The sequence below is a fragment of the Bactrocera dorsalis genome, chromosome 1 (assembly GCF_023373825.1).
Source record: "Bactrocera dorsalis isolate Fly_Bdor chromosome 1, ASM2337382v1, whole genome shotgun sequence".
NCBI classification, from domain to species: Eukaryota; Metazoa; Arthropoda; class Insecta; order Diptera; family Tephritidae; genus Bactrocera; species Bactrocera dorsalis.
The window spans coordinates 87,973,932-87,996,481 of NC_064303.1; the positions used below are offsets into that span (position 1 = coordinate 87,973,932).

Here is a 22,550-nt window from a genome sequence, read left to right on the forward strand (position 1 = left end):
GTGTGCCAGCTTATCAACAATAGATCCAACCATAGAAGTGTTGAAATTACTGCAACATTGCGATGCAACGTATTTTAAAAATATTCACTACCTGCTTACAATTTTACCAACTCTTCCAGTGACGACCGCTTCCTTCGAAAGAACTTCTTCAACCTTAAAAAGAATAAAAACTTTACCACGCAGTGTGATGGGCAATGAGCGGCTGAGTGCACTTGCTGTTATTGCAGTGCACTGGGATATTAAAATAGATCCAGATGAAGTAATTAATGATATGGCAAGCAAGAAGAAAAGAAAAATATTACTTATTTAAGTTACAACTACCAAATAATTTAAGTAATATGTATATGAATTTATATTGTTTTGTTTTTAATAAACAGAAAATTTAAAGTTTATATATGTTTTAACTTCAGCCCCCCCCGAAATGAAAAGCTGGCTACGGGCCTGGATGTATGTAATGATGTCGGTATGTTAGGGCGTGAAAGTGAGTGGGAAAGTGTTGGAAAACGCTTGCTCATGCGAAACGCTTAATAATAAAGTTTATAGTTTGCTATTTTTAATATAATTTATACTTAATAACACATTATTTATTTATAGCGCTTTTGTAGCCCACTTTTGGCGACTTAATAACATACATACTAAACAGCCATAATTTTAAATATTTATTAAACATTTGCCATTTTATTTGTACACTTCATTCCGCCATAGTTATTCGGAGCTTTATGACTTTCATATAAAGTCCAGTTTATTTTATAGTGTCTCTTGAGCAAAGTCATTTACTCCGCGGCACTTCAATGCAATGCCCACATTCTCGTATAAACAATTAAGCAGCAATATGCTTCGCCAGCAGTTGACGCCATCTTTCTGTATATTTTGTTGAGTTGAATTCCAACTTTGCCCCAACTGCACTTGCCTTGCACTGCTGTCAAAAAAGTGTAGCGCCACTGCAGCTGTTACTTAAATTTTTATTTTTGAACTTTTGGACAGTAAAGCTTTATGTGCGCTTTTTCACTTTTAATATTTTTCGCTGGTATTTATCACAGCCGTTTTATAACCACAAGGTTCGCACCAACCCACAGCCTAGGCAGCAGTTTTTTGTCTCCCACTCGCCCATTTTGCAGTCAATGAAATTTTCAGCTCTTCTTTGAATTGCTTTCGACCCCCCGTCCCCGACTATAGCACGTGTTGGCCGTAGTCTATGAAAATATTAAAATAAATGCTGTTGATTTTTCCGGAGCCTTTATGAGCGTCAAAACAAAGAGTGCCGATTTTTTTCATTTATTCATGGCAAATATTTGGTTAAAAACAGATTTAAATTTTTGGTCCATAGGCGAGCATTTGCATACGCCCGCTTTTATGTACATAGATTGGGCAAACAATGACTTTAGACACGACAAATTAGCCTGTCATCAAAATAAGTCAGTTTATTTCGTGATGTGCGAAAATAATTGGTATTTTTTCGGTGGCTAATTAACTGCCGCTTGTTCTTTTTTTAATTTTTGTTTAAGAAAAATAAAAAAAAAATTCGTTTTGTACGCGTAAATTAAAGTGTTGACGTGGGAGAAGTAATCAAACTGGATTCAATAAGAGAAAGCCAAAATTCATATCTAGACCATTTTAGGCCTGATAGAAGGTAAGGACAGATATCATTACTTCCTTGTACAGAACAATAAGACAGCTACATATGGACGACAATACAAAATTAGGTGAGTCATAGCAGTCATGTAGCTTGTGAGATGCAAAACTTATCCTAAAAGTGTGTTCCGTTGCTACTTTTTAAGTCAATCCCCAAGTGAGCCTGCTATACTATTCATTTAGTCAAACACTACGTTTCTGAGTATATTACGGTTCCCACTAAGTTCGTAACACAGGAAGCTTCAAGAACCTACAAAATAAATATATAACGATCAGTGGAATGAGCTGAGTCGTTTCAGTCATATCCGTCTGTCGCGAGCTGATTTATTGCTAAAGACCAATGACTACAAATAACCCCATAAGAAGTAGTCCACAACTTCTTGGCGGCCATTCAATGTCATAATTTCTTGAAACCAAACTTTTCTCGCAATAACTCGGTTCTTGTGCGTGCTGTGTGCGCTACATATCCCAGACTTGTTGGAACCAGAGGTTGTCAAGATCAACTTCGACCAATTGTGGTCATAAAAAGTTGGTTATCATCGATTTATACCACTCTGCATTGACAGTAACGGGGTCGCCAGTTTCATTTCGAAAGAAGTACGGACCAATGATTTCACCAGACCAAAAGCCACATCAAACTGTCAATTTAGGTAAATGTAATGGTTGTTCTTGATTAATTTGTGGATTTTCTTCGCACCAGAATTGACAGTTTTGTTTATTTACCGCACCACTCAGACGAAAGTGGGCCTCATCGGAGAAGATAATTTTCTTAATAAAGGTGTTATTGTTTTCAAGTTGTTCCAAGACAAAATTAGCAAATTCACGACGTTTACAGTGGTCAAGTGGCTACAATTACTTATACGGCCTAAATCCTTTCTCAAAATCCGACAGGTTGTGGTTTGAAACAGTCCTAATTCTTGAGAACATCTTGGAATCGACAAATTGCGGTCTTCAACAACTCAGGGCTGAACGGCAGCAATATTTTCATTACTTCTAGCGATTCTTTGTCTTATTGACACTTGAAGAAGATGTAATGAAAATATACGCTCGAAATTTTCAATAATTCGATGAACAGCGAGCTCAGGTGCATTTGGAGAACTCCTGCATCCGATCTTATAAGTGATCAAAGCATCTCTATAGCGCGGCGGTACAAATTTGTCAGGGGTTTAATATATTTTAGAATACACACAATTAGGGTCGCCTGTCCTTACCGAAGGCAAAACGCTTACTATTATGATCGACTTTAGGCAAAAAGGAGCTTGTCACAGCGCATTAATCGATGGTTGCCCAGCGGCAGCCAAGCTGCCAAGAGGCACAGCTATCCAATAGTAGAACACACGATTCTACTGATGACGGTTGCCTTCAGCTTTATCTGCTAACAAAGCCTTGAACGCACGGTTAGTGAGTTTAAGGCTAGTAACGCCGCCTGCTATGGACTATATGACTCTTCTGCAGCAGTACAAAGAAATTAATGTCTTCCTTTCTCCTTCCTTGATATTGGGCTTCCATGATAGCTTCCTACCTGGAACGAGCCATAAATACTTTACGATATCTGCAGCTTGCAGGCGGTTGCTTACCTTTCGCGGCAGTGGTGCCTCTGGGATCGTTTACTTCCTAGTAAATAAAACCATCTCAGTTTTTTTTGTGTTAAGGCCCTCAGGATTTCCAGCCGCCCAATAAGTTACGATGCTGTGATACCTCTACTTTAATTTGTGCATGTCACTCAGGAACTTTCCATTTGACAGCTGGCATAGACAGACGCGCGGACAAGCGACTCCTGAACCTCTCGATTTCAACTCGTCTATATGTTTTATATATATATTTATATAATCTTATATCTAATTCGATTAGTTTTAAGTTTTACAAACAACCCTTAGGTGAACAAAACTGTTGTACTCTGTAGCAACATGTTGCCAAGAGTACAAAAATCAATGATGGACAACAAACAACCAAGAGGACTGTTTGTATAGTTGTATGTATTAATCTCATTCAAACATTTCATGTGTGTTAAGGGAATTGTGATAAAACATGATTCAAATGAAGACATTGCTACATGCGTGTTTTACTGGCACTCTTACACAAATAAACAAACAAATCGCCGGCCGGACGGACCGCTTGGTTATTTTATGAGGGCGATGGATAAGGTAGTGCTTTTGGTCTAGAATAATGTATACATGATTCTGATGCATTTTCGTAGCTACAATTTAAAAACCCATCAATTAACGAACTCAGAGAGTCTAGAGCCACTATGCGCTCAAATGTCTTCTTCTGCGCTCATTGGGAATTTTAGTATTCTAGTTTTCTACAACTCTATTTATAGTTAAGCTACAGACTTATCAAACAGCCCTCGTATATATGTATGTATGTATATATTTCCAATAAAATTATTGTATTATTTACCTTCTTGCTGTTCCATTTGTTTGTATACGTCGATAACTAAGAGCATACATAGTCGATCAGTCAGTTGAGTTGGTCAACAAATACTGTGTTAGGCCACTGACTGATAAATATCGATTTCCTTTATTTGTATTTACATGTGCCGATACTTATCAGAATTGTGTGATGTTTGTTTACTTCACTATACTTTGCATTCCCCGCAATTGCACAATTCACTTGCTTTTCTTTTTCCATACTATTAGAAGAGGCTACCCTAGAATTACTACTTTACATTACTAAATAATCAAGCAACAACTAACTTGTGTATTTTACCTTACTTTTTCCATGCTTCGATTCGGTTCTGCAGTCCTCTCGGATTAGATTTCTGTGAACTCGATGATGCATTATCATCGTGTTCTTCCACAATTCCGACCATTTTCGACGAATGTTCTCACGCAAACGACTCAATACGGTCAAATAGTACTTCTTATTGACCGTCTGTCTCTCCGGAACAAATTTATGATCCACCAAACCACGAATATTGGAAAAAACAATGAGCATCATCTAAATTTTTGAGCGGCTTTGACGGGTTTTCTTTTTTTTTGGTTTCGGCTGATTTTTTCCCTCCATTCCAATGATTGTTGATTTGTTCGCATGTCAAACTCATAAACCTATGTCTCATCGACAGTTTTAATGCTCCCCATGAATGTGGGATCAGGATTCCCATGATCAAGCGTGTCCAAAAAGACCAGTTTACGGTATTATTTTTGAAAAAAATTCAGTTTTATAGGGAGGAGTCGAGCAAGAACGCGTTTCATACCTAAAATATCCACCAAAATCATTCGAACGTACTCGCGAGAGATGTCGAGCTCTTTTACCATCTCTCTAACACTTGTCTGCCGATTTTCAAGCACCAAATTTTCATATCCATATTCTATATTTTAATCAGTTGTAGAAGTCGAGGGTCGCCCAGAACGAGGCATGTCTTCAAGGATCTCTTGGCCGTGTTTGAAGGCTTTGTACCACTCGTAAGTTTGCGTTTTTGATAAAACTGATTCATAAGCCTTTTCCAACATTTGCAATACAAAATTTAGACAAATTCTTTGTACGATATTTCTCACTATTGTCAAAATTGTGTCGCACTACTTATATGTACAGGGATGGATCCACGGGGATCCACGATCTATCCCTCTCCTACCTCTTGGCAGCTTTTATAATAGTCATTGTATGGTATTCTCAGTCTGCAGCGTTTCTGCCAATTAGACACTGACTCTTACTAGAGTTCTTATGTCATTCCATTTGAATTTTAATAGTCGGCATGTGCGGCTCATACTCCTCCATTCATACCCCGTTTGCCTGCTTGGTGAGCAAGTTAGGGACTGACTTGTTCATCTATTTACAGTTACCAGGAATATCAGTATGTCCTAGAACCCATTACAAGTTTATCGAGAAATAGGACGATATATCCTATTAGTCTCTTCAGCTTATTTCCATCTACCGCTGTTGGCGATTCAAATTTAAAATCGGGATGATCTCCTGGAACTCCTTTGAGAGCTAGCCATTGATTGGCGGTTGCAGCTGTACCCTTCTGAGCAGGTAGTCACTATGCTGCCAAAAATGTTTGATTCCAACTGCCGCTTATGTTTTTAACTTTGCAAACTAGCTATGATTAACTTTAGCTCTGGAGTAAGTGCCAGCTTTTGCATCTAGACCAATCTTAGCTTCTTCTTTGTATTGTCTGCGTCCGAGCTTGTTGCAAACCTTGCCCTCTTCACGTAATAACTAAATCCTTTCGGCTTTTATTCCGGATATCGTTTAGTATCTTACTCGTATTTTTGATACTGTAGTCATTATCTGAACCCACGAAAGTATGAAAAAAAAAGTAGAGCCGCTTGCGCATAGCCCTCGCTACGCAGTTAAGGTTATTTTGTTAGAGACAGCGCTGCTTATCTGCAATCTCCGTTTGAGACTAACCAGCAAGGCTGATCCTTGGCATGGGACACATGACACATTGATCTCGCTCTTTTATGTTCCACCAACTTTGTATGGTAACACTTCCTATTTTAATACTGTGCTAGTAAAGATGAGCGAACACCCAACTATAAAGTCAAACCTTAGCTAGTTACCCCAAACTGCAACAGGGCCGAATTTTTTACACCCCGTCTCTGCCACCGTCATGATACTGTGGTAATTATTACTAGTCGGCTCCTTCATGAGGGGTTCACTGGAGATTTTGCCGACCTGTTAGTGACTTAGTCATACTTAATTTTAGCTTATAAAGAGTAATCCGGGTTATTCTATTTAAAAAATACTCGCACAATTTTTTGCAGGGATGTATTCAGCATATCCATACATACAATAAGGTAAACAATATGCTTGATTTGATTTTTTTCGTTTACCACTTATCTGATCTATCGATTTACACTTATGATTAATTACCACTCAGACATACATACTCACACAAAAGCAGACACATAGGTATTACTTGACGATGTTACAAAATAGGTGTCAAATAGTTTGGCATTTGTGTAAGGCTGCATGTTTATATGTATGTGTACTCGTAGTAATAACGTTTATCGCGACTTTCCATGGCAAATCTTTAGGAAAGAATCGTAATTGCAGCGACATCAAAGCGCAAAGCAAAAAGATAAAAACCCAGAATATACACCGGGTTGTGGTGAAAAATCGATATCGGTATCAGGTATTTATTGTAAGCAAATGCTCACTACAGGTACAGGTACCGGTACAGTTATGGTCGTATTAATAGCAGTGAATTAAGAAGTAAGGAAGAGCTAAATTCGAGTATAACAGTTCGTACTTTTGCAAGTTCAGGTTCAGGTTTTGGCAAAATAATTAAACATTCATTGTTGTTAGGTTCATAAGAAAGGCGGTGTGAGCCGGGGCGTTGTCGTAGTGCAATTTCCAACCGGCTGCGATGACTTGTCGAGCCCGATTGACCTTTCATTTGAGTCTCTTAAGAACTAGAACTCGTAAAACTTGACGTTGACGGTTAGTCCAGGAAGAATAATTTCAAAGTGAATGATGCCTTTGAAGTCAAAAGAGACAATGAACATCGTCTTCACTTTGGATTTGTTCATTCTTCTCGAGGAGACGCCTGTGTGGCCACTCGGAAGATTACCTCTTTGTCTCGGGATCATAATCAAAGATCCATGATGTTATCTGTGATTACGTTATTCAAAAAATTGGGGGTCACTTTCACACATGTGGAAATTTTCTTGGTACACTTCCACTCGCCACAATTTCTGGTTGTACTTCTGCTCAAACGAACGCTGCATTTTCGGCTTACATCACACACAGAAACACGTCGCGCGAAAATGTTTGTCCTAACTCGCCAGGTGGTCGGAGACAACTGACTAGCCGCTCATTCGTTAGCTAGGAACCTTCTATGGAATACAGTCGGTGCGCGCATACTCTCAATTACAGTCGCGGCGGAAGAAGTTTAGTCCTATTACTATACGGGCAAACCCTGTATGTGTCAGTCCGAGGACTTTTCGATTGATCTGCTATATAAAAGTATCCGAACAAAAATTAAATAATACAATGTTTTAATTGTACTTCTTCATATAAATATTCCAGGTTTTCTCGTTCCTAACTGAGCACTGCAATTTTCGCGAACATGACTGTACACACATATGTACATTCGTCAAGGCAGCTTAACTTCGCACTCACATCCATTGCACTGAATGTGCATTGGAAGACTTGTGATATGTAATCAACAAATTATAGTTTGTAAATTATTATCGCTGGTAAGCAGTAGAAAGAAAGCAATAACAACACAACTAAATATTTATTGAAACGTTGACACTTCCATATTTACGTCCATAGGTACGCACATATGTGGCACCACGGATATTGATGGTTCCACATATATAGATAGTGAATATGTGGCTTGTAAGAATGTTAAGTGTCACCGCTTAGCGCTGCCATTTTGATGGACTGGCCACAATTAGCTTTCAAAGTCGCTGTACAATTGATCGGAATTTGTCATAGAGCTGTCAATGTGATGGCCATCTCTACTGGCTAAAATGTATGTCATCAGACATACGCTGACATATACAATATTTAAATAATTCGGACTTTGTCCAATAAAAACTCAGTAGAACTGAAGAGAATTCGAATTAAAGTTATTATTTTTAGAAAATAAGTTGAAACAAACATATAGATACGAGGTGTGATTGAGTTTGCAAATGAAATTCTTGATTTATTCTTATGTCGTCCCCCTGAAAATAATACCCTTTGGACCCAAAACACTACTGATAACTTTTTACAATTCTCGAAACAGTTGTTGAGGTCAATTTCCGGAATAGTCTTCAATGCGCCTCCGTTCAATTCAATTCAATCAAAACGGTTTCCCCGGAGCGGTAGTTTGAGTTTGCTGAATAGCCAGAAGTCACACGGAGCTAAAACAGGCGTGGATGGTGCTTGCGGTACCCTATTGCTCCAAAATTTTGTCAAAAAACTCACGAAGAATCAATGCCGTATGCGACGGTGCATTATCCTGGTGTGAAAACCAAGAGTTGTCGGCCCATAACTCAGGACTTTTACGAATAGCTTCGCGCAAACGACGCATTAACTCAAATAGTCTTCCTCTTTTTGAGTTTGGACGATCGGAGCAATTACGGAGTGTACCACACCTCGATATTCGAAGAAAACTGTCAACACAACTTTGATGTTTGACTTGCTTTAATTTGTTCTTTCGGCTTTGGCTCACAATTTTCGTCCGATTGATCGTCTTTTTCCGGGTAGTACGCACAGATTCAAGGCTTATCGCCTGTAATAATATGTTTCAAAGCATAGCGAAGCTGTTTTTCGAAAAAGTTTATTTATTTTGGAACCATCGTGCTTTTCTTAAAAATGGGTTCTCTGGCGATCTGGAACTTTCGAGTAAAACTTCAAATGGGTGTTTGAAATGGTGATCACGGCAGTTCGAAAACCACTCGGTAGATTTAATGGAATTTATGCAGCTTTTTTATTTCGATTTTTTATAAACTCTTTGTTTTTTCTCAAAAATTTTGAAAAAATTTCTTGAGACCGCCACTTTGTTAAGGAAAAAAATTCTCTATGAATAAAACCATTTTTGCTCCGATTGATTTTAGATGATCTTCAATGATTGGAGAACTAATGATGGTCTTCGCAAGGAGTTTTGGTTGGAACAGGATTAACACAAACAGTCATTACCTTCAAATTTCAAGTCGAAACTCTATTGAAGGAAGCTATGTACATACATACATACATATATACTTTCATAAAATAAAATAATTTACTGGAATTTTTCATGTCTCGGAGTACACCTAACCCTTTAACGTTTGTGCGAGTATCTCATAAATCACTAAATATATTTCTCCAAATTTACTAGGGACAAGTCTACTTCGCCTATTTCCAAATACCACTATTTTAAATTCCATCTACCAATATACTTACATGTGTATCGGAGTAAACTTTGGAGCAAATAGTGTCTTTAATGACCTTAGAGACCGAATATATTGAGCTCAGTGCCTATGTTTGATTTCACAGAGCAAATATCGGTCAGTATTTGAGTTACATACATACATACATACTTATGTATATTAATGACATTCAGAGATCAATTATTACTGATAATTATTAAGGGCTTCGCCCAAGTATGGGTAAATTCCGCTTATAAACCTCCTACTGACTATATTTTAAATGGTTCACAGTTGCCTTGAACAAAAATCTGTGCCAAACATCGTGAAGGTATCTTGTAAAAAAAGAAGGTGTTCCATATAGGGACTTGAGTTTGTAATGATCATACAAACATTCATACATACCAACATATGTATGTATTTTCTATTCGAAAATTTAAATATTTCAGTTAAAATAAACAGTTGCAGGTTCGAAGTTCGAACCACTGTTGCAATCCACCACGAAAGTGCTGCTGCAAACATGTTTGACATGCGCTCAACACGTTCCACAGCAGCGAACATGCTGCGACTTGTTCATAGCGGTCGCTTTGTTGGTTTATCGGCACAACGGGCAAATTCAGTTATCTTGTTGTTGGCTAGACATCGCGAGTGAAAGACGTGCGTACGGTTGCTGGAATTTCGTTGATGGCATTTTCTTCACGGTGAATCAAAAATTTCCAGTGCATTGAATGAAAGTGTGAATAAATTGCCGATTAAACGTTAAATGAGGGATGTTTGCAAATAAAACCAATTTGAAGAAGAAGGATGTAAACTAAAAAGTAAAAGAGGCAAGTGAAAAAGGTTAAAAGTGTATTTTTGCGTAGTGAACGGAAATTGGAAAAGTGTTGGCTGTCAAGGTGAGCGACGCCAGTGAGAAAGTGATGAGAAAACGTTGAGTGAAAATCATTTCCTTGATTACGCTAAGTGCAAAATATTTTAATCGAATGGAAAAGACAGCGGATTTCATGACATATCTACATGTACAGAGAATATAGCGCTGTCGTTGTATTGTTTGTGTTATTGTTTTGTTTAAGTTGTTTGTGCTATAGTGAGTTTTCCAATTTGCCGCAAATCATAACGGCAAACACTGTTCCGTGCCACCTACGAGCAGGTGGAAGCGATTAGGGTGGGGATTAGCATGTGTTGCGCTTGCTGTGGCAAAGTGTGAAATGTGTAGAAGAAAGCATAGGAAACAGGAAGTGTTGTTGCACTTAGAGGACTGACACTGACGTTGCAAAGTTTGAGAATTCACGCTGATGTGCGCTTTTTTGCCTGATAACCGGTGTTTGTGTTTATTCTTTGCAGCCGATCATAAGTGGGTGTTCACAGCTGGTGTAAATATTGATGATTATGTGTTTTGATTGAAAGTGGAAGAGCATAGAATAAATGTGTGTACAAAAAGGATGGGAATAATTTATTATTGAGGCGATTATAAATTGTGTGTTAAAAAATTAGTTCAAAGGATTAACAGAAATTGGAATTTTCTCATCAAAAAAGAAAAAATATAAATATTCACACCAAAATAAAAGAAAATAAAAATAATAATAATTCTTAACCTAAAACTCTAAAATAGCGACGACAGATATAATAGTGTTAGTAGATTATATAAAATTATTTTTTCCTCAAAATAACGTGCGAAAAAGAAATTTTCAAAGCAAATAAATCAATTTCTTTGATATAAATTTTTTTTATATATTTATATATCTACAAATGTCTACATATTGCTTTAAATTAATATATTTTTCATTAAAAATGTGTTTATTTCCTCCAACAGGATTGTGAATGATATTTGATTGTAACAAAGTGTAAACTGAAAACAGAAAAACGACATAAATTTACATCGGATGCAAAACAGAAAGTGAATTGGTTATCATTACCAAAAAAAAAATAAATAAATAAATAATAATAAAACTACCAAGAGAAACCTAAGCAAACTAGTGAAGAAAATAAAAGAAAATCGTGCATGGAAAGTAAGAATATATTTTTTCAAATATAAAATATTAAAAATATAAAAAAAATTGGTTATAAAAAGTGTACTTTTTTTATGTAAAATAATGATAATATATAAAAAAGTGTTTGTATAAAGTCATTGCAAACAAAATTTTAAAAAAATATTTCAAAAATATTTTGGAAATAAAATATATTTACAATAGAGCATCAACTAAAGAGCAAACAAATCATAACCAAGCGGAAGTGCACTCATATAAAGTTCAACGTAAGTGAGAGTGTGAATAGTGAATTGAAAAAAAAGTGCTGAGTGTAAATTGTGAATTGGAAAATGTATTGAGTTCACACGTTTGTAATCATAAATTCTGAAACTAACAGTGAAATTAGTCCGAACACAACGCTAGCATGGAGGACGAACTACGCTGCCCGACATGCAAACAACTTTTCGCGAATCCGGTGCTGTTGCCCTGTTTCCACGCCCTCTGCTTGGGCTGTGCACTTGACATACAGACTACGTACACACCCGCTGCGGCCTTGGCTGCTGCCAACAGTGCCAGTGTTGGCCACGTCTCGAACGGCAATATCAACGGCGGCTGCCTAATACATTCCCATCCATTGCATGGCGGCACAGCAGCAACTCATGGTAATAGCATAACCACAACAGCTACGGTACACTCGCATGCTGCAGTAGCGCCACCATCACATCCACCATCGACACGTCACTCATCGAACAGTTCGGCCGCCAGCACCGCCAGCTCGGCTACAGGTAGCGAAAGTGTTACTTCCGATCAGGATCAGGCGGATAAGGTGAGCATTCTGAGTGAAGCCGACTCGGGGGTGGTTTGCTGTTCGAACACATCACGTCCGGTTTCGTACGCCGGCACTGCACAGTTACAAGGTTTGCTGCAGGGTGCTGCTGCTGCGCCACCAGGTGCTGCTTTCTACTTAACTTGTCCGCTCTGTCGGAAGCTGGTGTTCTTTGATGAGGGTGGTGTGCGTAATCTACCCGCCTATCGTACCATGGAATCAATTGTTGATCGTTTTTGTGCACGCGAGGCGTTACGCTGTCAAATGTGCGAAACCGATCCAAAGGTCGCATCGATTGTGTGTGAGCAATGCGAAATACGCTATTGCGATGCATGTCGCGAGCTATGCCATCCAGCACGTGGCCCGCTGGCCAAACATAATTTGGTGAAACCGCGTAATGCAGCATCGCAACGAGAGTCTGTGTGCGGCGAACACGGCGATACATTATCAATGTACTGCTTTGTGTGCAAAATGCCCGCCTGTCCACAGTGTATCGCCGAAAAGCAACATCCAGGACATGAGGTGCAATCCATCAGCGTCACTTGCAAGGCACAAAAGGTCAGTGTTTAGTTATTAATATTCGTAAAACTAATTAGTTTTCTTAGAAAGTGTAATTTTATTTGCCTAATTAAATATGTTGCATAATATGCACGGTTTTGGCTTTAGTTAAAATAAAGTAGAAATAATCTATATATGTGACCTGGTCTACGAAAAGGGAGCTAACGTGCGAGAACTAGTTTTCTGGGAAACAGCTGTTAAAAAAAAATGATTTTTTGACACCAAGCCCCCTTTCCGTAGACCAGGTCACATATGGTAAAGTAAGTAACTTCAGGACCAACTTTTCGCGCTACAGTTATTTATGAGTTTTGGATGCAGCCCAGACATATTTTGCGGTCTCTTTATGATTTTGTATGCTTAGCTTCCTTAGTTCGTTATCCATCTTCCTCTTGCTTTAGTGGTGTATGCTGTGACATTTACATTTTTCTCATGCGCTCTCTTGTTGTCCATTTTCGTGACATGTCTCGACCATATATCATCTTGATCGATAAAGCGTATAATATTTTCACCTTTTATAAGCTAGTATAGCTCATGGTTTCACCTTATACGTCACTCGTCATTATCTTTTATTGATCGTAAGATTTTTTATAGGATTTTTTTTGGAAGATTTTCAGTTTGGTTTTGTCCTTTTCGATTAGCGCTCATGTTTCTGCTCTGTAGCGAAATACTGGTCCAAGGAGGCTTTTGTATAGGACCAGTTAACATGGCCTATTAGCTTTGTTTTGAACAGCTTTCTATCTTGTAGACTCAGACTTGTTGTGTTATCGCCACTAAGTTCGAGAACTATGTAAATAAGCATTCAGAGTTTCAGTTTGGGCTGCCTTACAAACTTGAGCAACTTTATTTATAACTTTTCATTTCATTGTATCTTCATTATTATTGTATACCGTTTGCCAATGCTTATACCTAGCCCTTAATGAAGTTATCACATTCACATAGTTTATATTCCGAGAAAGTCTGCGTCGTCAAAGCAGTTAAAAGAAAAACAAACAAAAGTCTAACAAAACGGAAAAAGAAAAATCGCTAGTTTTCCCACAAACTCATGAATAATAAGGAAGTGAACTAGCAACAAACACACACTGCGAAAAATACTTGGTAAATAAATCAAAAACATTACAATACACAACACACTGCAGTATAAAAGAACAGCAAAGCAAATCAAAAACCAAAACAAACAACCTCAACATGGTGTTATCTAGCACCTTGCCCAAAATTAACACTCGATTCTCATGCTCAAACACACAGCAGAGCACATAAAAGGCCAAGCCACAATCTGCACTTCCTACTTTCTGCTACAGCCACCTTCGGCAGCCTTTCCTGCTGCATGTGTCAGCGAAAATCCCTTCGCCACTCCATTGACCAAACTCAAAACTCCCTCCCTCCAGTTAACTGGTAGTTGCTGTCTTAGCCGTTTCTTTATATTTTTAGTATTCGTGGTTAGGGTTTGTCCTAACCGCTCTGACAGCCATTTCCGCCTGCTCAGCAGAAGAAATTTTAATCGAGCCTAGAGCAACCGTGTAGTTGGTGGTATTGGCACGTCACTACCAGCCTACAACTAACTGGTATGTGTATGTATGTGTATGTGTGTGTGGTTGTAGTAGTGTTTGTTTGAAGTGCGAGGTTGGTGTATAGAAGAGATCCCTGCAGCACAATTTATTGCTTTGGAGCTGTCATTCTTGACTCGGGGCGCATTTGTCATGCTGGGGGTGGAGCTGGCAGCGAGTGTCCGGCGTTGTGTCTATAAACATAAACTTTTGTATAACAGTGTTGGTAACGGATGCATACATATTTAGTGTTTTCTTACAATTTTCTTACATTTTCCTTGAAGCTAATACTTCTTGTTGCTTGTGGTATATATGTATATGTGTGTGTATTTGTATTCACTAGAAACCCAAACAAAGCGTTGCGGTGTCTGTTGCAAGGCGTTGTTCTGTGAAAGGAGTGAGCTTTAGGGTTCAGTCTGTTGGGCGATAAATTAATCGAAGCCTTAACTGCCATCTTAAATAGTAACTACTGTGCGTTTTTATTGTTGCTTTATTCCTGGCCGCACATACACATTTGTCTGACAATTATTATTCTTTTTGCTGTTTGTCAGCATTGTCATTGATTTGTTGTTTTGTGGAAGACATTTCTCAAAAACCCAAATATACCGATTTCTGCACACTTTCGGCCAAGTCAACATGAGGCTTGGTTGTTTGTTCACCGAAATTTTATTTGCAATATGGATGCATAGACTCGTATACCCTGAACAGAGTAGCTTAAGATTTTCGTGACATCGAGAAGGAAACGTCGGAGACACTGAATATAGGTTCAGGTAACCTGGTAGGTCAATAAGTCACGCATAGACTAGTTTTGATCCTTTGCCATACCAGATGAAGGTCAGTTGACACGAATTTTAACAGACTCTGCGGCCTCGCTATCGATACCTCCCCCAGTGTATCATACCCTGGGGACCCCTTACATCATAGTCTGGTCAATGCGGGACATGTGCTCAAAAGATGCTCCATTGTTTCCCTAGGGCCCTGTTCTAGACCCTATATATAAATGATCATGACAACCTGAGTCGATTTAGTAATGTCCTTCTGTCTCTATACATGTGCACTAGCTCTTCAGTTTTGAGATATCGTTCTGAAACTTTGCACACGATCTTTTCTCCTCAAAAAATCGCTTATTTATCGGAACTGCCGCTATCGAACTGCTATGACATATCGGTCATACAAACTGACCAATGCAATTCAAGTCCTTGTATGGAAAAATTTTATATTTGACAAGATATCTTACCGAAATTTTTAACAAATTATTGTCTAAGGCAATGACATAATTTCCACATATTTTGTTCAGATCGAACCACTATATCATATAGCTGTCATACAAACTGAACGACCATATGACCATTTCTAAGTTCTTGCTGTAAACTGTTTTTATTTGTGTGGGGTATTTACCTTCGGTGCCATGGCAGTTACTGTTTTTTTCTCGTTTTGTTTTATTTCTGCCATATTTTTTGTTCGTTGTGTCTTAAGTGCGTCTACTAAGTGGTAATTTATGTTCATTCCCATTGGCTATTTGATTTTGCTTTGTTTGATGAGCCCACTCGTGCGAATTTTTATTTACAGAGTACACATATGTATATCTCCTTCAGATGGTCTCCATATTTTTGAGAAACTAATATGTCTTTTTATATATGTATGTATGTATGTTTATATGTTTTGGATATCTGAAGCTAATGTATGTATGTATATTACAAAGGAAAGAAAAAGTAGAAAAAGATAACTAGGAGTCGTAAAAAGGGGGTTTAAAACTTTGACACATTAAATATAGGAATCAAATAAGAACAGAATATTTTCTTTATTACTACAAGGACACATTCTCTATCAAAAGCTTATGAAAACTGCACCTATCATTACATTAGGTATTGCTTTACTGCTTACTGCTTACTGCTGTGAATGAAGTACACAATTAGTTAAAAATTTTCTCGGACAAAGCAATCAGTTGTTCTTTTGCACATTAAACAGTTGACTTCTAAAAAAGTGTGGAGAAATTCATATACAGTTGAACTTCCATAACTGGAACTTCTATAACTCGAGGTTCTCCATAACTCGAACTCTTGAAATGGCAATGGAAGTCAAATTCCATAGAAATTTTCTCCCATAACTCGAAGTCTTTCTTAAAGAGTTATCCTGCCAACCACTTTATCACGTGGTTACTGGAGTTGGTAGGTTAGTTTTAGAGGATTGAAGTTCAGCACTCTGGTTTTTGAGGCTTCCTCCCACTTAAAAAAAAATTGAAAAACTCGATGTTTCTCTAATTTGAAATTTTTTGTGTATTATGGCGATTTGAGTTAGGGACGTTCAACTGTAGTTAAGTCGATTCAGCGAATCTGTTTATATATCGCGCATCAGTTCATCAATTTGATCTAAAATTCCGCACCCGTGTCCTTGACTCCCAAACAAGCTGCGTCGTCACAACCGAAGGCTACATTTTTTTCTATTTTTTGATTAAAAAAATGTTTAAGAGGAAAGTATTGTATTTAATGCTGGGTTTCCTCGGGTAAAGTACAGCATTTTTTAAAAAAATTTCAAAATGAAATATTTTATTAGAGTTTTTTATTGTTACATACATACACACACTATTAATAAAGAAATTCTGAAATTAACAAAATATATATTTTATACTCGGCCTTTGCGACGCCATTTCCGGTGACCCCTCGGGAAAAATATGAGCCCGCATTGGCAGGATAACTCTTACACTAAACTAAAGTGCAAAAAGAAGTGTTTTAGTTAAAACCAAAACTTAAAACTTGGACGAAAGAAAGAAATAACTGAAAATTTGATTTTTGGCAGAATTTTTAACAAAAAAAAAGTAAAATTTCGCGATTATTTTTTTTTTTTTATAGTTGTAATCGAAAATAAATCCTTCGTTCAAATCTTAAAGAATTTTATCTCAAAGAGTTCTCGAGAAATATTGCCAACTGACTTAAAAAACACAGTTAAGAGAAAAACGCGTTTAAGGACTAAAGACGGCGCACTTAGCCTAGATAGCCTCGACCGCACGATTTCTCAAGGCTGTATCTCCGAAACTATTACGAGTACTCAAATTAACTTGAAAATTTAGGATAATATTCTAGAGGTGTTATAGAATTTAATAAGACATTAAAAAAAATCGATTTTTTGAAAGCCGTAAATACCTTATCACCTATTCTTCTATAACTTTCCTATTCGAAAAACTTGTAATTTCAAATGATTTTCAGTTTTTGAGATCCCATCTTTAGACTAACCAAGCATTTTAATGATATTTGTTAACCAATTTGGTTAGTTGGTATTATATACTAATATGGGAACTTGACAAGTTATAACCTAAAAATAAATATCACCATTTTCTACCACATTCCTTCAATTGAATTGACTTCGAATTCGCACCTAAATGTGAGTTTCTTTTATAGTCTATGTATTAGACCAACCATTCATCTTAACACGATCTATGCTTAAGCATTAATTGTTTTTTTTTTTTGAATTTTTTTAAGAAAGTTATGCAAATTAACCAGCTACTTGGCGTACCACACACAGAAGTGTAAAAATATGCAAATGCAATTACCTGCAGCAGCTGCGTTGAAAATCGAAGGTAATTGTAAAAAAGTAAATAAAACTAACGATTTCGCAACTACCTGATACCTGAAACCACTCACTCACTATTATCGGAGTCAGAGTGAACGTGTTTGTGGACTTAAACAAGTGCACTACACATATACATACATACATATACATACATACATATACATATACAAACAAACATTAAATTTACAGTGTACATTTAACATAAGAGCCAGCATTTCTGTTGTAATGACGAATGAGTAACGAATGCCTTACAAACGCTTTTCACTTAGGTGACCGTGAACTTGCTGACGCGACTTAGCGCAGTGTGACTAATGTTAGATAAGGTGCGAAGCGGCAAAACAGGTTGACGCGCGCGGTATGCTACACTAGCTGCAGAAGTGCTAAAATTTGCGCTAACACTAAGCAGCAACGAAGTATTTGCCGAAGTCGCGCGTGTTGCCTAAACACTCGCAAATTTACATAGAAACACAGATTGATACATGTTTATCTATATTATGTTGTTGTTAACAACAATTACAACATTTCATCGTTTCGCTTTCAGCCACACCGCAAGCGCTCGCAGATAAGCGAAATGTGCGCACAGTTAGTAATTTATTTCCAATTTTTGCATATCTTATCTGTTATACTCCACCTCACCAGGTGTGTTTGCCGTTGTTGTATTGTACTATGTGTATTTGTAAGTGTCAAATAATCTTTGTATGCTTAATGTGTAGTCAACCACTTTTTTGCTCGTCGGTGACATCGCCAGCTACGAGTATTTGCTTAATAAAGCGAAAAAACAGTCCAAATTGTCAGCTGTCACTGTGTAACATTTTTCATCTTCCAAACTTATTGCTTTGCTTTGCCTTTCATTTGCTTGAGTTTGTTCCTCATTTTACACTCGAAACTGACAGCAACTGTCTCTTTAGTTAGCTTTAATTTTCGTGCAAATATTCGTCCGTAGTCACATTTCCAAAATAACAACAATGCGAGTCAGATCCGTGTTGTATTTGCACCTCTTCTGGCGTCTGAACTGTTAAATGGCAGTGGAGACATTCCTTAAGGTAAATTAAATAAGAATTCATCATTGCTTCAGCAAGTTGTCAGCGTTGTCCTTTATTTAATTTTAGCATTCCACAATGTATTTACATAGAGGCTTTCTGCTGGTCATATACGAGTATTATATAAACAATATAGTAAATACAAGCTTCAAATTCTCTTCTGGTCTTTCTAACGAAATGGAGATCTTCCTCTACTTCCCCCGGCGGGCACTGCGTCGAATACTCTTAGAGCTGGAGTGTTTTCATCCATTCGGGCAACATGAACTAGCCAACGTAGACGCTGTCGTTTCATCGAATGCGATATTTGCCGTTGTTAATACACAAAGGACCATAAATCTACCGTAGAATCTTTCGCTCGGAAAGTCGCAAAGCCGGCACATCAGATGTTGTCATCGTCCATGCCTCTGCATCATATAGCAGGACGGAGATGATGAGCGACTTGTAGAATTTGGTCTTTGTTCGTAGAGAGGACTTTCCTTCTCCATTGCCTACTCAGTCCGAAGTAGCACCTGTTGTTGGTGTTAATGCCAATGTCGAACAGTAAACTAAAAACTTTAAACTATTTGAAAAAAAAGGAGACCTAGAGAGAATATCACAATAGCGATGGAGGAAATTAAACTACGGAGTTTAGAATAAACAGAAATCTTGACATCCCAGAACCCGGAGTTTTTGTTTTATGGTAGGTGGAAGCATCGAAGTTTGGAGAGTGGAACTTTAATCCGCTAAACCTAATCTACTGTCAAATCATGTTGCTCTCACGGAACCACCGGATTAAGCATTACTTCATGGGAGTTAATAAGACATTTAAGTGTCCTTTATTGTACAGTGTGTGACTGATACCTAATCTTTTGTAAGTGGTTTGTCATAATTAAAGGTAACGCTTCGCCGACAGCTTTATATTTATTAGAGTACTGACACATACATATGTGCTCTCAAGGTTTTCGGCGTAAAACTATCGCCACTTAATACAGCGGGGGCCCTGAAAAATACGTGTCTTCTATGTAATCAGACGGTAGGGACTGATCCTGCTGAAATTTGAACACATATCTTTAAAAGCATACATGCCACTCAGTATTTGAGTAAAGTTCAAATTCAGGTTCACATGTCGTCTATATACGTCTAATATCAGTCTATGGCTTCACCGTCCTAAAAATGAGTACTGCCACCATTGCTGCCACATTGTATTGCTCTCGATTCTTTCCTCCTTTAGACAGCTCTCATAGCTAGTATAGTTTCTCAAATTCGTCCGTCAATGGGCGGCAACACTTCAGCAGCATCGTTTCATATCATTCGAAAAGCACTATTACTCGAGTTTCAGAAAGAATATGGACTGCGTTTATTAGTCTAGCATATGATTTTATATCTAGCATCGGTATCCATATTAAAGCCGCATATATTATTACCCTTATCATTACCGCAGCAATTAAGAATCGTCGGCTGGAACGCGCTCATCCTCTATTTGTTCTCTTTCTGCTTTAACGACGTGCGCGTGAAGGGATCGTTAAATCTTAGTCTTGAGTTCAATATCACTCCAGAATTCTCCAAGCAGTTGCTATCAAGTAATCTTATATTCCACTATGGGGAGCGACTTCCGGATGCTATTGAGCAAAACTTATGATTTCTCCTTAGCCAGCTCTAGACTCTAGATTATGCAATTATTACATTTGATCCAGAGGTCATCTAGGTGTTTAGACATTGATGCCATTATGAGCTCCTCCGCTTAAGGATTAGCTTGACGTTTTATGAGTGATATTTTCTTAGCACCCTATCATGCATCGGAAAAAGAATAGCTCTTAGTGCCTTCATCCGATCCGTGTCGAATATCTATCTTCTGAACTTTAATTATATTTGCCCATTTTGCTGACTTGAATACATTCTTTGAATCCGAGGAAATTAGCGCGCAACCCCGTAAGATGGGTGTTTCCGTACATTTGTTATATATAACTATTTTTTGTTTTTAACTAACGAACTCTAAAATATTTATTGACCAGACCAAAATTTTTTTATTTAAAATTATATTTAGTTGGATATACCATCAAATTTGAACCAGACTAGTCCATTTGAACTGCATGCGCAAGCCGAATCGATAAAAAAAATGTTCTATATTAGTACAACCTTTAATTTCTTTGTGCGAAGTCTGATCTCTATATGTCAATTAGTTTGGCAATTTTTATCATGGAAAGCCTGTGTTGATTGAAATTTTATGTTTCTAATTGGACCAGTTGAACCACGTCGAAGGAATTGTTGAAAATGTCGGCAGTTTTGTTTTAGGGAGTCCCTTAGTCGATAACAGGTATTAAAGTGGTACAAGGCATTTAGTGAAGGTCGTGTAATAATCGAAAAAAGTACTAGTGCATCCCAAAAAAAAATGCAAGAAAAACAAAAACAAAAATCGTCGAGATACGGGCCGGTGGAGTGGGAGCTTCAAAAAAAACGGTGCGTCCTGATTGACGTGATTTCAACCCTTGTAGAGATCTAAAACACCAAAAACAAAAAGATTTTTCATTAGCAAGGATGTCTTTATCGGGTTGACCATTTTCAAAAAATAAATAACAAAATGGCGTCGACTTGAAAAAAAAATATTTACCCGACTTGTTCGACCTTTTCGAATTTTTTAAAAATACTTCAAATCAAAATTTTTGGGAATCCAAGGCAGACATAGAGCATTGTATAAAGAAGATATATACCAAATTTCAAAGGAATCGGTTCAGTAGAACTTGAGATATCATGTCAACCACCTCAAAAAATGTAGTTTAAAGTTAAGGAGACAATTGTAGTGAACACGGACGCCACGTCACAAAATCGGCTGTATCTCCGAAAATAAGTCGAATTTTGAAAAATCCTTCCAAGGTTATATTTTTGATCGATTTTTTTCAAAATCCTAGACTAGAATACCCCCTTAACGACGTTAACATCGAAAAAGTTACAGTGCTTGAAAGTCGTCGTGTTGACATCAGAAAGACAGCATAGGATCTCATCAGATCTCTTATGGAACCATTCCACACAGTTTGGTTAATGTTTTGGATATTATTTTGATTAACATTTTGGTTAATAGTTTGATTAATATTTTGGTTATAAAACGCGTAATGCTATGAATTATACATGAATCTGTTGCAAAAACAACGTCGAGTAGAGGTTGCAAGAGGGATGCTAGATAATTTAGCTGAGGGCCCTACAGTCATCAACACATTCTGATTACTGCCGGCAGATGGGTTTATGAAGAAACTTGCTGGACAATCTAGCGATTGAAACTTCGGACAGTATAAGAGAAAATGGGCTCATTCTTATATGCACGGAGTATATTTGAAGGTGATAAGAGATTAATACTAAAATACTTGCAAATGTAGTTTTGTTTTTGCCAGTCTGGGACAAATATTTAAATATTTTTTTACTCGCCAATCAAACATAGAAATATTTCTGAATTTGGCAGTAGAGTGCTGCACTATGAACTTGTTCCGCGGGCCAAACTGTCAATAAAGAATATGAATTGCGTGTTATGCGTCGTTTGCGTCCAGTTATTCGTAGGAAACGGCGGGAATTATGGATGAACCACTCTTGATTTCTTCAGCACGTTGGTGCACCATGTCATATTGCATCGGTTTTTCTGACTTTTTTTTGTCAAAAAATCGAGTCAT

The 22,550-nt window shown here is 37.5% G+C and overlaps 2 protein-coding genes across 3 annotated transcripts in view; both read left to right on the plus strand.

Annotated features, from left to right (window-relative positions):
- The window catches only part of LOC105224200 (uncharacterized), a 305,457-nt gene that overhangs the window by 117,956 nt on the left and 164,951 nt on the right, over positions 1-22,550 (plus strand). The gene's annotated exons all lie outside the window — the stretch shown is intronic.
- Positions 10,042-22,550, plus strand: part of LOC105224211 (E3 ubiquitin-protein ligase TRIM9) — a 247,688-nt gene continuing 235,179 nt past the window's right edge. For both annotated transcript variants that reach the window (XM_049446481.1, XM_049446482.1), the window contains exons 1-2: positions 10,042-10,309; positions 11,227-12,764. In XM_049446481.1, the coding sequence (XP_049302438.1) occupies positions 11,805-12,764 (960 nt within the window). In that variant the 5' untranslated portion in view covers positions 10,042-10,309; positions 11,227-11,804. The remainder of the gene's footprint in view (positions 10,310-11,226; positions 12,765-22,550) is intronic.